This window comes from Lipophrys pholis (assembly GCF_963383615.2).
Source record: "Lipophrys pholis genome assembly, chromosome: 7".
NCBI lineage: Eukaryota > Metazoa > Chordata > Actinopteri > Blenniiformes > Blenniidae > Lipophrys > Lipophrys pholis.
In genome coordinates, this window is record NC_137638.1 from 21,155,600 (window position 1) to 21,171,572 (window position 15,973).

A 15,973-nucleotide genomic window follows, 5' to 3' on the forward strand; every position below is an offset into this window, starting at 1 on the left:
AAGGCAGAAAAAAAAGGCAGGAAGGTACGTTTCATCAGGTAAGTGAAGGACATAATGTGCAGGAGCTACAGTGTCTGCCCACACACACACACACACACACACACACATACGCAAACATTTACGTCTAACGTCTTCTCCGGTTTTGGGAATACGACTTTAAAAAATATGGTTGAGATAGACAAAAACAAATTAAATTTCTGGAGAAATGTGGGAATGCGAATGAGAGAAAATCAAACAAACCAAGCACTAACATAATCTGTTCATGTTCAGCTACGTAACTACAGCAGTTTAGGTAAATCTCACACTGACATTTCACCACAACATTTACTCTCTGCCACCAAAGCAGTGTACATGGCAGTCTTTCCAAAAAGATCAATCTCATCGGTGAAACATGAGCCCAGACGTTTCTGTCTACTAAGAACAAACATTTTACAACAATACTGCTTTTAATAAGTAATAGTGTGTAATGCAATAGTGGTTCGCTCAGTATGCGAGCCTGTAAATTGTCCGGCTCTGTATGGGCCCTCTCACGTACTTGGGCCCTGCCCAGGCTGTGTCTTGACCTTCAGCCGTGGTTAACTGGAACAGATTTCATACCTGATGAGTGTAAATGCCATATTGTGTCTGCTGAACGTTGGTGGGAGGAGTTTGAAGAGTTCAACACCAGAGATTAGAGAGGCTGTTTTATTTAGGTGTATATTGGTTTCACTATTCAAACATATCTAATCTGAATACTTTGGATATTTACATCCTTGTATATGTGTTTGTTTATTTTTGCTAGTGTGTATATTAGTTCTCTCAATTATCCGATGAGCTCTTTGACTGTCATTTCATTGTCTGCAATATGCTATATCAAATAAAAATGACTGATTGATTACCAATAAAAACACAATTTGAAATATTGAGTGCTTCTGTTGTCTATCTCTGCGTTTATGTGTGGATTTGTCCTTTACACCGATCCGAAGGATCACTACAGATAATGCGGTACTCTCCATTGAGATGATGAAGGCCTCCCAGGAAACTACACTGTAATCTCAATTGCATCCAAAACAGAATGTGTGTGTGTGTGGTTTTTTTTTTGGTTTTTTTTCAAACTCCAGCTCGTCTGTATTTGCCTTTCCTACAGTATGGGTGTATGCACACGTGATTTATTGTGTGTGTACATGTTCTGTCACTGTGTTTCTGAGTAGACGCCGTGGTGTGCCGCGTTGTGAGCCGAGGCTGACATTCGTTTGACTGACATCAGGGGCGACAGCATCACAGTAGCATATGGTAACCGCCTGCTAACCCGCTAAAACTTGACATTAGTGCAAACAAGCCAGCCAAGCGCGGCATAGTGTGCTCCTGAGAGGGTTAAGGGAAAGGCTGTCAGCATACGGTGGGATAATAACGCCTATCACAGCCACCATAATACAAGATAAAGGAGGAGGAGGCAGGCAAAACATGTAAGTTGTCGTTGAATCGGATGAAAGTGATGACAAGTTACACAGAAACGGACAAATTACAACAAACAAAGATTATGTGTTGCGCTGTTTTTGCACAGTGAGGATTTTGTAGCATTACACAGAGCAAATAGGAAAAAAAAATAAAGCCGAACTTGCAGACAGGGAAGATTTCCTGATACCTGACATTAACATGAGCCCCGCATCCAGAATCTGATCACATCTCAAACAGGTGGATCATATTCACGTCTGACTTTGACGTACCACTTTAGTATTTATACTAAGATATGACATTTCTCTCCTTTTCCAAAATGCAGACTGTCACGCATGTCAAATTCTTGCATAATATTTATTCTGAAAGTGACAGTAAATAGCTCATCTTGCTTGTTCCTCGTCTTTGAGCAAGCTGACAATGCATTTTCAGAAAGTCGGCGACAGTCTGCTGTCTTCGATAGTCTTCGTATACTTCGTATTTTTTTTAATTTCTCTCACTGAAATGCTGCTCTGAATGGACTGGTAAAGCTGGTGCATTTTCACAACAGACCAAATGTATACCTCACAAACAATTCATTGCTATTTTCAACATATTACACCAAACTTTAATACTGAACATATGTTGATCGTATTGGACAGGGCATACAGATACACAGACAAAAAATCAACTGACCCACTGAGCTGCAGGAGACCGGAGAGGAACAGACAAATGTGATCGCAGATGCCATCACTCTTTTACTGCCTGTCTTTTGTTTCTTTGGCACGGACTGGAAAGCAGACGTATCTCAAAACATTCAGACACCACCATCACTGCCATGATCTGATGTACTGAAATGTACATTTCACATCCACAGAGAATGCAGGACAATATCAGTCACAAAAGAAAAGACAGATAAGCCTTCAAATAAAGATTGCATCTTCAATGTCTGGTCACACACACAGACGGGGAAATAAGAGGCAGCTACAAAACACTAACACACGCATGGGTAAACACAGATCAAATCAGTGTGTCAAATAATGTATGGTATATTATTAGTCATATGTATACAGCAAAGAGTCCAGTGGGACGAATAATAGGACATTTTATATAGATGTCTACATATCATCTTGTTTTAACTATAAAGCAGGGATGGGAAAAAAAAAATCAAACCAGGAAACAACAACTCTGCATTTACTTTTAACGGTAAGATTTGTTGTTGTTTGCCTGTAACCCCAATGTACCATGGTAACCCATTTAAACATTAAGTTTGCTTTCATCAATCAAATGTGCCGGTGTCCGGTGCGACACCGGCACCGGAAAGCTTACAGCAGATTTCAACTTTGACCTGAAGACGTTCTCAGTGCCCGACTGTGTGTGTGCGTGCATGTCTGCATGTGTGTGTGTGTGTGTGTGTGTGTGTGTGTGTGTGTGTGTGTGTGTGTGTGTGTGTGTGTGTGTGTGTGTGTGTGTGTGTGTGTGTGTGTGTGTGTGTGTGTGAGTGTGTGTGTGTGTAAATAAGTAAAGCACTTTAAATCTTTGCAGATCTGCTTCTAAAAAAGACTGGTGGTAAATAAAATAAAAAATATGAGCGCACATTTAACAATAATTGATCCAAACACATGAGGAAAGTACACACAAAACCCTACAAAAAGGTGAATTCTGGTATAATACAGCTGTCAAGTTATAAGCATGCTGCTGCACAGGTTGATGTGTGGTGCAAAAGATTATAGAAGATTTTTTTTGGTGCGCGTGTGTCTTCCTGTTCAAGTGAGCGTGTGCATGTGTGTGTGTGTGTGTGTGTGTGTGTGTGTGTGTGTGTGTGTGTGTGTGTGTGTGTGTGTGTGTGTGTGTGTGTGTGTGTGTGTGTATTGGCCGTAGAAAAGCGTTCCCAGTGAGAGAGTGAAGAGGTATCCACCGCTCACTGCCTGGGGCCCCCTGGAAAAGAGACTAAACAAGACCTTCCCATTGGGACACACACACACAGCCTGCAGCTGCGTATGACCTACTACCCACCTCTCTCTCTCTCTCTCTCACACACACACACACACACACACACACACACACACACACACACACACACACACACACACACACACACACACACAGACACACACACATGCACACACACCAAGAGACAGAACCTTTTTCATGATATAATATGGCAGGTTCAAGGGAAAAAAAAATAAAAGTCAATTATCACATGTGGGCTAATGAACGTGCACTATAAATAATGCTTCAAAATTAGACAACCTCGTCTTCCCTTTTCATTTTGTGCATCATGATAGCTGCGTGCCTCTGTGTGAATGTGTATGTACTGTACATCCTCGCGACGGATTGTATCAACTTGTACTTGCTTGTATTCACTTTTTTTATATTTTTGGCAACACTTTTTTTTCCCAACTAAAACATCACACATTACTTTGACTTGTCTTTAAGTAGCAATAGTAAATATTAAGCATATTCTTATATGTATTGCTTTAGGTACATTTAACGTGAAAACTGTTTCCAAAAGGAAGCAACAAAAATTGGAAACAAACCTGAGAAATCTTTTGCAGGACCCAGAAATAGGTGATTTAAAGTGCTCAAGTGTTTAAAGTCACACATTTCAAACTCGATTATGTTTAGAAGGGGAATCCTCTACAAAAAAATGTGCATGTGAAGCAGGTTTAAATTTGGCTCGTTTTTTTTTTTAGAAATAACTTATATGAGGAAATGTATCAGTTCATTTATTGTGACTCAAAAAGTGCTAAAAGCAACACTTTCTGCATTTACGGAGGCCAATCAACACTTATTAGCGCCTCGGAATTCTGAGTTATTCCCTTGAATCTCTGCTCTGAGCCCAAAAGTTAAATACCACAGTGCAAGCTTACACACGTGTGAATTGTGTATCTAGCAGATTTACAGGCAGTGCAAATTACTGATGCGGCCTGGTAATTACAATACTGCGTCAATTATCTTAACTTACTTTTCTTCTCTTGCATCACAATACGATGCACTACACCAGTGACTCATAGAACTAATGATATAGCCCACGTGAAATGAGAGTGCTTGGAAAAATTCTTCAAACCCACTGTAAACGGCAATTCTCATTCATCACTGTCTTGTGAAACAACGGCCTGTGTGTTTTCCAAGAGGAAGCCCGGGGATGAACATATCTTCTTCATATCATTCTCTGACTAACAAATACAGGCTCCCTGCCAAGAGAAACTCAATGAGACCACAATCAATATACTGCTACAAGGTGGGCACACACTACACAGATAGGGGATGATGTACTATTACCTGGAGCACATAACAATCAGCTGCATCCCATACAGTATGCGCAAGCACACACTCACATACTGCGAGTACACACAAACACTCACTCATACATACATGCACACTGAAAGACACTTATTTTTTTTATTTTTTTTACAACAGGGACGTTACTCCATTGTTCAACCAGATGAGGGGGGGGTAGATAGATGGATAAATAGGTCTCTAGATATCAACCTTGGACATCAGTTGATGAAATTTCACATACGGCAGCAGTAGTGCTGTTAGGACAGGGAATACCACCACAAAATAATGTTTTCTCTCCCTCTGATCAATTTTTAATTTGGCCCATGCAGCCGAGCCCTTGGCGGGCCTGGCCCCGGTAATTACGGTGGGTTATTGACAGCTGCCTTCCCGCGGGAGGCTATTTAAAAGAGGTTTAACCCCAGAGCAAGTCCATGCCCCACACCCGCCTTTGAAGGTGTCAAGTGCATTGATCTGAGCTGCAGGATGTGTTGGGACCTTCCCACCTGGAGATACGTACGTGTGTGTGTGTGTGTGTGTGTGTGTGTGTGTGTGTGTGTGTGTGTGTGTGTGTGTGTGTGTGTGTGTGTGTGTGTGTGTGTGTGTGTGTGTGTGTGTGTGTGTGTGTGTGTGTGTGTGTGTGTGTGTGTGTGTGTTTGCTTGCAGGGCTACTATTACAAGGCCATGGCAAGGTGGGGCAACTTCTGACCCTTGCACAGACACTCACAAGCATGGACACACACACACACACACACACACACACACACACACACACACACACACACACACACACACACACACACACACACACTGTCCTCTGGCTATAGTCGGCTAGCTGGATTGAATGATACCTGTCTGGCCTCTGCAGCCACCTGATGCCCCAAGATAGGTTGTGCACACACCATATGGACAATGTTATCATAGGGCTACATTGACGCACATACACACACACACACACACACACATACAAACAGGTTAACTCACCGCTCAGGGGGAATTAGATGAACTAATGAGAAAGCAGAAGGGAGAATTGTGATTGGAGGGAGAGAGAGAAAGAGAGAAACAGAGAGCGAGAGAGGCATCCTTGTAGCACATGAGGCCATGACACAATGCAGACAAATGATATAGAGTGTGCAGCTGATGCTGAAGAAGACATCATCCAGCAGAAAAAAAAAAAGGGGGGGGGGGGGGGGGGGCATGACAGAAATTAGAAGAGGATTTCTCTGTTTGAGTTTGCCTGCCTCACTGCCCCCTTTCAGCCTCCCATTGAAATTCTGGGCAGATACAAACCACAAGGGTTTTGACACAGTTTTGAAAACACCACACCCCCTCTTTCTTTCCTGTGGGTCTCCGGTGTCTACCCTGACTCACTATCAGGAGAGTTGTTGAGCGCGCTTGAGTGAGATGGAGAAAATAACGGGGACAGCAGCTATAGATCTGTTTTGTGTATTAAGAACTTTCAAATTAAATTAAGTGATTCTTGACGACATTTGTGGTTTGTGTGTGGATCTGTGTGCTGAGACATATAGACTTATAGACTTGATATATCAATCCAACTGTCTAAAATACATATCAAAGAAAAAATATAGAATGTATAAAGCATTTCTCTATGCTGAAGTTATCTGACACTCTAAAAGGAAAATCAACTGAACACCTGGCTGCAAATGGATGAATTGAGTTTAATTGTAAAATATTGAAAAGCAAATCACTTCTACTCCTGAAGAACACAAGGTGTTTAACCTTTTCACTACTAGACTGACTAGATTCACTACGATTCTAAGGCTGTAGAAAGTTAAAAGGAAACCTGCTGTGTGTGGGTGCGTCTGTCTATTTTTCCAAGATAACTCCAATTTTCAAGGTCTAGCAATTTCTCAATAATACTTTGCATTGTTGACGGTACTGAGAAGCTCATGTTACAAATGTGGGGCAAGTTGGTGAAACTTGTCAGAAGTCAGACGGTGTATAATGAGAAAGTCTTACGGTCTATTGTAATGACTAGTATAAGGAACAAAGCTGCACTCCTCTGCTATCTGGTCGTTTTTTTTGTAAGTTTTCTAAATCTCATAAACAATCTGGGAATTGCGGTTATGAGAAGTAGTCAAGTGAAATACTGTCAGGGGTGCCAATAAAAGAGTAAAACGGTTTTGGAGACAATTTCCTAAATAGTAGCAAACTAATAACACCTGCATAACCAAACAATGCAAACTTATGGAAGGGTTAAGTTTAAAAAGAAATTGAGATGGTTTAAAAATAAAAGGTAAAAACAACATTGTTGTACCATGACCAGAGCTGAGGCCTCAGGAAAGCCAGTTCTATTTTTTTTTCCCATGGGGACACAAACTTGCATGAGTTGAACGTGCTACCTGTAACTCCACCAGCAACTACAACTAACTATCCCACTTTTCAATATTCGATAGTCTCCCCTTCCTCAATTATTCTGACTGTAACCTCCTAGTCTCTCTTTCTCTCTCTTTCTCACCCCCAAAACCTATCTAAACCCCATGGTACGCACCCTCCACCTCCACCATCTCAGTCTCAGGATGCAGAGCATTGACAGGGCCAGAAGGTAATGATACAGCTGCCACATGATGCAACAAGCAGACCTGTCGACTGTCAGGAATTGAAATCATGAAGGAATAAGCTGTCATTAAGAGGCCTTCTCCCAGTAGTGGAGCTGTCAGAGGCTTGCCTTCTGCCGACTCTCTCTCTCTTTCTCTCTCCCTCTCTCTCTCTCTCTCTGTACTCCCATGTCTCCTCTGCCAGTCCCACCCCATTTGCAGTCACTCCTTCGTCCTCCTCTCATTTCTCTCTTCCCGCATCAATCGTTTCTGTACTCCTATCCTTTCTTTTTCTGTCCTAGTCTAACCAATCATAACCCTTCTCTCACTCTGCACCCCCCCCCCCCCCCCCCAAACGCCCCCACCCCCGTCTCAGACTCCTCTTTTCCAGCTATTTCCCCAACTCTCGAAACTCATCGCTGGAGAAACCTCCTCTCACCTGTCATTTTACCCAGTGGCTATGGGAATAGCACCACTTCCGTGTGCATACACACACACACACAGAAAAGACTCCATGTGTGAGGACTGCACAGACAGCAAAAAAATTACCTTAACCCAGCATCACTGTACACACTGTGCCAGGTATCAGTGACCGACTGCCTGCTCAATGTGGTGCATTTATATCTGTGTGCACATGTCAATGAATACATACTTCAGACGTATGTTAAACACATACATTTGTGCTGGCTCGTAATTGTGTCATCATCATGACAAATGTATGAGGTGGATGAAGAGAAGTGAAGGCCCATGGTGACATGGAAATGGTGTTTAAGAGACAACTACCCCGCAATCCATAAAACAACCGTTTGTGTGTGTGAGGGCGTGCACGTGTGAGAGCAGGACGTGATTAACTTGTTCACTGTGATTTTTCCTACAAACGACTGATTAGCAGCTGTGATCCTGTCGGAAAGAGGAAAAGCGGCTGTGTGGTGTAGAGTGTGTGTGTGTGTGTGTGTGTGTGTGAGAGTGTGTGTGTGTGTGTGTGTGTGTGTGTGTGTGTGTGTGTGTGTGTGTGTGTGTGTGCGTGTGCGTGTGCGTGTGCGTGTGCGTGTGCCACTTTATGGGGCCATAATACCCCTACCTTATGAGAGATGTGTTATTTGAAGATTACAATTGCATTCAGATTACAATTATTGCAGGGTTATGAATATATAAGGGATATGAATGCATTACATTCTACAGAGACAGCTCCACTGTGTTGGGTTTTGGGCAGACCTGGGTATTATATGGCCCGAGGCCCACATGCTGCCCTTTGGCTGTTCCTAAGCGGCCAGTGAGGGGCCATGAGAAATTATTAACCAGAAAAAAGAAAATAAAATGGACCTGATGCACACAATACAGCTGCTTTGCTTTTATTCTGAAGGTCTTTTCTGAGGGGTTTAGAGTTCAGATTTGTCTGAAACTTTTCTCTTTAGTGAGATCACATTTTAACTCAGACTTTTCAGACAAAACACACCAACTTAACTGATGCAGACAAGTAGAAAGAGTTAAAAACACACACACACACACACACACACACACACACACACACACACACACACACACACACACACACACACACTGAATTGTGAGAATGCATATATATATATATATATATGGCAGTGAGATGTTGGAGGGAAATCGCAACATGGTATAAATGGACAACAAATAAATAACATGTCAAAAATATACAACATTGTTTCATTATGTTGACAAGAAAGCAACTGTATCCTCTCATTTTTTACCTGACTTTCATTTTCAAGTCATTTTTAAAAAATAAATTATCATTAGTAAAAACAAAAGTAGACAAAATAAAGGAGAGAATCATAAACGATATGATGCAAACTCAGCCTACAGCCTACAGTTCACACACTTCAAAAGACGTCAACACAAATTCTACGGCATGACATAATAAACCACAAACATGTCCATAATAGATGCAGACAGCCTGAATTGACTATAAATGTGTGTGGCTGTCTCCGCGGCGTGCACAAAGAGCACGGAGGCTCGTGTGTGCGGTAAACGCCTGAATGATGATTTGTCAGGGTACAAGAACACGATTTCTTGTTTACTATGATGAATGGGCAACACTCGCACTACGCACACCATGTTCTCTATATCTAAGCTGTCACTTTGGCTCTCCACAGCACAACCTTGCCTTCTCCACAGTGAGAGCGGCGAAGGCGACTCCAGAAGACAGTTTCAGGGTACCGGAATCATCTGTTAACACACATGGATGCACACGCACAACCCCAACATTTCACATAGCTGTACACAGCAGGAGAGGGTTTTTACGCAGCAGGTAAAGTCTGTATGGTATTCAGATGGACAAAACAAAGTAACGAGGGGGAGAGGGAGAGCGGGATCTCCCCTAAGTCAATTTGAACAGCAGGCCAATGAAATTACACAGGTAGTCGTGGCCGGGCTGACAAATGAGCGCAGAGATGGAGATGAAAATAATAAGACAGGCACAGAAACCTTTTGCTTACTGACACATACTCTAGGTGTATGTAATTGTTAGTGATCACATAGAAGGCAAAAGAAAACAAATCTATACTTCACATTACATTATCTCTCCCTTTCTCTCAGCTCATTCACCCGTGCACACATAAGACTACACAGAAATCAGAAATGTATGCTTGTTATTTCAAATAATGATCACACCAAGGAGTATGCTTCATTTCACTAACTGGACAATATAGGAATTGATTCTGGGTTGAAATATATTTGATAGCGTTCTCATTTCTCAGTATCGGTATGCATTTGCACCTGTGAATGAATGTCTCCTTTGATTTTGTTTGCCTCTGGCTATTTGATGCTGAGTTATGATGAAGCTGTTCAGCAACCAATAATTCCTCTTCTGACCCCAGAATGAGGTTGTTTTGTTTTTACTCACCGTACTTGTGTAAACTGCATGATGAAGTTAAACTGAACAGAGTGCTTATAGTCTTCATACGCACAGAAAAAAATCCAACAATTATCTTAAACCCAATACAATGCATTTAAAAAAAACTTTAAAAATCGCTATGATGGTCTGTGCCACGACTGCTTCCACAACCCTAAATCTTCAGCCCTTTAAATAAACTGTGTGCTACACTTGTCACACCAACATCCTGATAGGTTAACCATTGTGGTTGTGGCTGTTGGTGGATTATAAAAACATCTTTGATCACAATCTTCACTTCAGCAACGAATAAAACAGCCTGAATGTCTTTTGTTGTGTCCTTTACCTCCATGGCTCTGTTAATGAAAGGGATCTGTGTCCCTGAGTCCAGGTCCTGGTTGATGATTAATCTGCGGGCCCACTGGCCGGCTCGCACCACACCGCTACCCTGGATAAGCACCAGCAGCTTGGACGGGTTGGACAAGGCATCTGGGCTCATGTAGATGAAACTTGTGGGTTCATCCTCTGTGGCATCCACCTGAACAGTCCGGGAAAAACACAGGTTACCAATAATGCCACTTAAATTGTCACTTTAGATGTTTGATTTCTGCTACGTTTAAGAAATTCAACCACATCCCTGGATTCCTGCCATTCAAAGAAATGACATAAAAACAAAATTAATGGCTTAGAAAGTTCTGAATGGCTTAGGCCCAGTATGCATTTCTGATTTAATTTAATGTTATGAACCCTCTCAACCTCTCAGGTCATCTGGATCAAATCTGCTTTATGTTTCCAGAGTCAGAACCAAACAAACATGAGCTATGCTTTTAGTTTTTATAATCGATCAAATATGTGAAACAAACTCCCAGAAACCTGTAGTACAGCGCCAAAGTTGTTTTAAGGGCTGAATGCTTTTCTGCTGGCTGCTTCCTTTCAGTAAATCAATCATTCATTTTATGATGCAGCGTATCGTTTAACCGTTTAACTCTTGTACTGCACTTACTTTGCATTCTGTTTAAGTGTCATTATGACGCATAATATGCATTTGCTGCTGTTGATGTTTGTTAATATAAAGGACTTTGAATTGCCTTGTTGCTGAATTCTGCCATAAAATAAAGCCTTGTCTTCTCTTCTATGGATCCTATTACTAAAGCTAATAGGCATCACTACTCCATCAACAATCAGAAAAAAATCTTAGTGTCATTAAAACAGATGCAGCGTAAAGCAGGAAGTGTGAGTCGGCGTTTGTGTGAGTGCATCCACATCCCATGCTTTCCTGCATCCCTCCCAAATATGCCTGGAAGAATCTCTCCGGAGACAAACACTGTCCATAAAGCCATGGGTGGCAGCTGCAAGAACTTAATCCAAACAGACAAAGAGAGCCAAGTGGGGGAGAAAATCTTACCCCTTATTCACTTGTGCTCCCTCATTCCGTCCCCCTATACTTGGCTGTGGTTAATCTTCTTAAAATCTGCGGTCACAAGTTCAATGCCACGCAGGTGGACGGACCCACCACTAACACACAAACACACACTCACACCCGTACGCCGCGTACGCGCAGGCGGGTGGGCGGCAGAGCAGCATAACAGAGCAATTTTCCAGAGGAATAATGAGATAAATAGGCCAGGCAGATAAACCAGTAAAAGTGTATGGGGGCTAATGAAAGGCGCTGACTCCGGCTCAGTGATTTATGGACACTGTTAGTGGTGGAGCTAACTCTGGCATGCTTCTAAACACCAGCACTGCCTAACATCCCTATAAACGCAGTCTGAAAAATGATCACTACTTTTATAAACGGGGGGGGGGGGGGAGAGCAAGGATGGAGAGGTAAACCGGGGCAAAAAGAGACAAACATGCTCTGAACAACAAATAAAAGGGATCAAGTGTGTGCTCTGAGCCGGGATGAGCTTGGCAAAGAATAACTCCGCGATGGCAGAGTAGAAAGTCCCCTTCAGCGCAATTGAATGCAAACAGATTAAGCATCAGCATGCTGTGCCTCTGTGCCTTTGAAATGACACGTCACAATACAGTTAATTTGTTGAGGAGACACTTTTGCACAAAGGATGTGAGCGGAGGAGGGGGTGGAAAGAAAGAGGGAGTAAGAGACAAACTGAGTGAGACAGAAAAAGAAAGACAAAGACTGATAGAGAATTGGGAGAGCTGACTCCTCACAATCCCCTGCTCTTTATTTTTTTAAAGGACACTCAATATCATAATCACACTCTGACGCCTAAGCATTTACGTCAATTTTCATATTTAATACTCCCTTTAATCTTCAAGGGCATAAATCAAAGCGGAAAATGCCTCTTTTCACTACGGGTACTTACTGGCAGGATTGCTTTAGTCATGTTGCACTTTTTCTCCAACAGCTCATAAACAAACTGAGTGATGATCTGGAGAGAAGAAAAAAAAGACAGAGAGCACACATGCAGTCAAACATTACATTGATAAAACAGTGTAAATGCAATTAATAATTTTCACTCCGCTGTTGATACGGAGCCACCCAATAAAAGCCAACTAAACTCTGTGTGCATGTGTGAACAAGTAATAGCATCCACTGTCATGCTCACAAACAGAATAAAAAATACTATTGAAAAGCCTCATTCGCCCTCTGGTGTGTGTGTGTGTGTGTGTGTGTGTGTGTGTGTGTGTGTGTGTGTGTGTGTGTGTGTGTGTGTGTGTGTGTGTGTGTGTGTGTGTGTGCATGTGTGTGCACAAGAGCTACTTGAAAGGGTAGTGTGTGTGTGTGTGTGTGTGTGTATCACAGTGCAGTGAGAGCGTTGAGGTTGTAAGTGCCAGGAGAGGAAATCTCCTGTACAAGCGAAGGGCTGATGTAAGTTATGTTTATCCCCGCAGCCACAGCACTAAAGAACCTTGTATACCGAGTCATTCCAACCCCGGGCCAAGCCTTTCATGGTTCAGTGACATTAACAGCGTTCTTTTCCATTTTACTTTTCTTTTTTTTTTTCTCCTTTCTTTCTTTTCTTCTCCTGCGCAGCTGACAACGATGAGAAAAACACTTTGTGCAACAGATTTCAATTTTTGATCAGGTGTGAACGACACGGAAGACGATGACAGTGCACACTGAAGGTGTCAGCGCTGTAAGGATGTTCCCCTCAGCTATGACAAACTCCGTGTCCTGTACATATCGTAACGGTGTTGTGTTTAGAGAATGAAGCACAGAGACAGCTGAGCAACATGTTGCCGTGCTCCGCTTGTGAACTCTCACTTCGGTTGGCTTTTGAAGCATCTGCCTTACTAAATCGGGAAACAAAATAGCGGCGCCGGCGCCACTACTACGGTGCGTGTCCGGGCTGCAGTCACGCTGAACTGACCAACCCTGAACACGAGCAGGAGATCAAAACCAGGCTGTTGAGTCTTGCAGAACAAAGTGAGAGGATGGTCAGATGTCATTGGTGTATAATAAGCACGGACACTGCGATGGGATTTAATGAGAGTAGCTCAAAGATATCTGTTTTAAATCAATGCTGCCAATTAATCTTTAGCATTTTAAATAATCTCTCTGCCCTCCCTGATGGAAAACTCAGTGCAGAATTGTATTGTTCAGTCCTAAAGACTTTAAAACTAAAGGGGTTCTTCTTTTTTTTTTCCAATTGTGATGTGCTTTTGTAACTGCTCGCACACACACACAAAAACAAACATATCTTTAGACTGCGATTTGAAATATCAAGCTTGGGAGACAGAAATTATACACATCCCTAAATTGCATGTTTCAAACTGAATAGAATTTTTAGTGAAAATGCAACATAAATATCCAGTTAAGGCTCCTCTGCCAGAAAATAGGAATTCTCTTAATAATCACAACAGCATAATTGTATACTATTATGTGCCCGAATAAAAGTCAATGCTAACCTAATTTCCTGCTTAAAGAACTGCATTGCAAGAATACCAGTAAGCCTTAGACACACATTAGCGTTATGACAACCAATCAAAGGCCAGCAGATGGATAAAATGAAATGATCGATTCCACCAGTTGACCCTGCAAGGAGACGGAGCTGCAGGGGCCGGGAAAAACCCCGCATCACCCACACCCAACCTCCTGCAGCTAATTCACTAAAATGTCAGCTGGTCTGATGAAGACTAAAATGATTTCAAGCCTCAGTATGCTAGTGTTTAATGACATCAATAAGCTTCACAGGAAATTTCATTTGCACTACGTTATTTGTTCTGTGCCTCAGGTGGCTCGAAAAGAGTCTGATATAGAATAAGAGGAAAGACTGATGGGGAACCAAAAAAAATAACAGGCAAAAAAAAAAAAAAAAAAAGAAATATATTTCACTGATACAAGGGTACTGTAGATTATAAATAATACTTTAATATAACATTTGTCATCACATCCCTGTGCTTTGGTTCACAATGTAAAGATTCAAGCAAACGAACAAAGTGTTTTCTATTTTAGCAACAATGAAAAAGGCTTGGAGCGTACGTGTACGGAGATGAGCAACCTCCTTCAGTGACAGCCTCTGAGGACTCCATCTCCGCACCTGATCAGTGCAATAAGAAAGGGCTCTTTGTCACCTAATTACCAATGTGTTATTAGTGCTTTAATGAAATGCCTGCAGGAAGCAATGCTGAGTGCTTGCACTGTTGGCATCAGTCACTGGGACGAGCAAGGGGAGCACATGACATTAAGACAACGTCTAAACCAAGTCGAATGAAAATTTTGCGACCATCAACAAGAGGAAACCTTTTCAAGTTCTGAAAAATAAGTAACTGATCCCACTGACAAGCTATGGGTGCAGCATTAGTTTTAAAACAGTTTCACCTGCAGAGCAACGATCACGAGCGACAGCAAAGAAAACACGTGTTTTCGCTGTAACCCATGCTCTCATGAGGAGATACGAGTGACCAATGACTGCTGGTGGGGTAAAATCAAAACGGCAAACTCTTCATGACCGCGGGGGTAATGGTGGGACAATCTCAGGCATCCTGCAGCTGAGGTCACCTCTGTGTCTGTGGTTTGTTTGTGCAGAGGAAGCATTGTGGCGATGAACCAAGAAGAGGGGGATCAAGGAGGAAGGAAGGGACTTAGGAGAAGGCTCAGTGGCAGGAAAGAAAGAAGACAAGAAGGGAGGGATGGCGAAGTGATCCCCAGGAGACAGAGTCTCTTGCCAACTCCCGCTGTAGGGAACAGCTGAGGGGAGCAGCAGTGATGGAAGAGGGGACAGAGGGGGAGAGAAAACAGTGCAGTGCGTGGCCTTGATAGCAGACCTTTAAGTGGGTGGGCTGTGACATCATTGACTGCGAGCAAACCTCTGGTCATCCCGAGCCACAACTCTTTATCCTTCACTTATACACACCAGGCCAAGTCCTAATGAAGACCATTGGACCTGCAAGTAGACACGTTCTGAAAAAGACCTCACACGTTCAGTGTGTGTGTGTGTGTGTGTGTGTGTGTGTGTCTTCTCTCACTGATTGCAACAGTCATGCCTGGTTTGGCTGACCCTACCTGAGGCAAAAACGAGGTGATCCTTTCCAGGTGCGCACAAAACAAACGTGCAGGAAGACAAACAGGACGTGATAGATGCAAGATGAGTCAAAGGAAGTATGAAGACAAGAGAAGGACAAGGATCAGACGATGAGCAGCCTTTCACAAACTAAGGGTCAAAAGAACTATTTTGATTGGGTTGCCAAGAAGCGCAGTTAAAATGTGTAACATACTGGTGAAATATCTCTCTCCATTTCACTGGGTGGTGCTTTTCTCTGATGCAGCCCTGTCTCTGAATCTCCGTTTTTGTCCCTCTGTAACCCAATGGACGAACTCATTGAAGTTGGCTTTACAAAACTCCAAATAAATTTAAAAAATATATAAAAAACTTGTCTCAATGTATTTGAA

At 42.4% G+C, this 15,973-nt stretch overlaps 1 protein-coding gene across 1 annotated transcript in view; it reads right to left on the reverse strand.

Moving 5' to 3' along the window:
• Positions 1–15,973, reverse strand: part of arb2a (ARB2 cotranscriptional regulator A) — a 154,014-nt gene that overhangs the window by 120,477 nt on the left and 17,564 nt on the right. The window contains exons 5-6 of the mRNA XM_080466485.1: positions 12,444–12,509; positions 10,463–10,654 (exon numbers count right to left, since the gene is read on the reverse strand). Of these exons, the coding sequence (XP_080322611.1) occupies positions 10,463–10,654; positions 12,444–12,509 (258 nt within the window). The remainder of the gene's footprint in view (positions 1–10,462; positions 10,655–12,443; positions 12,510–15,973) is intronic.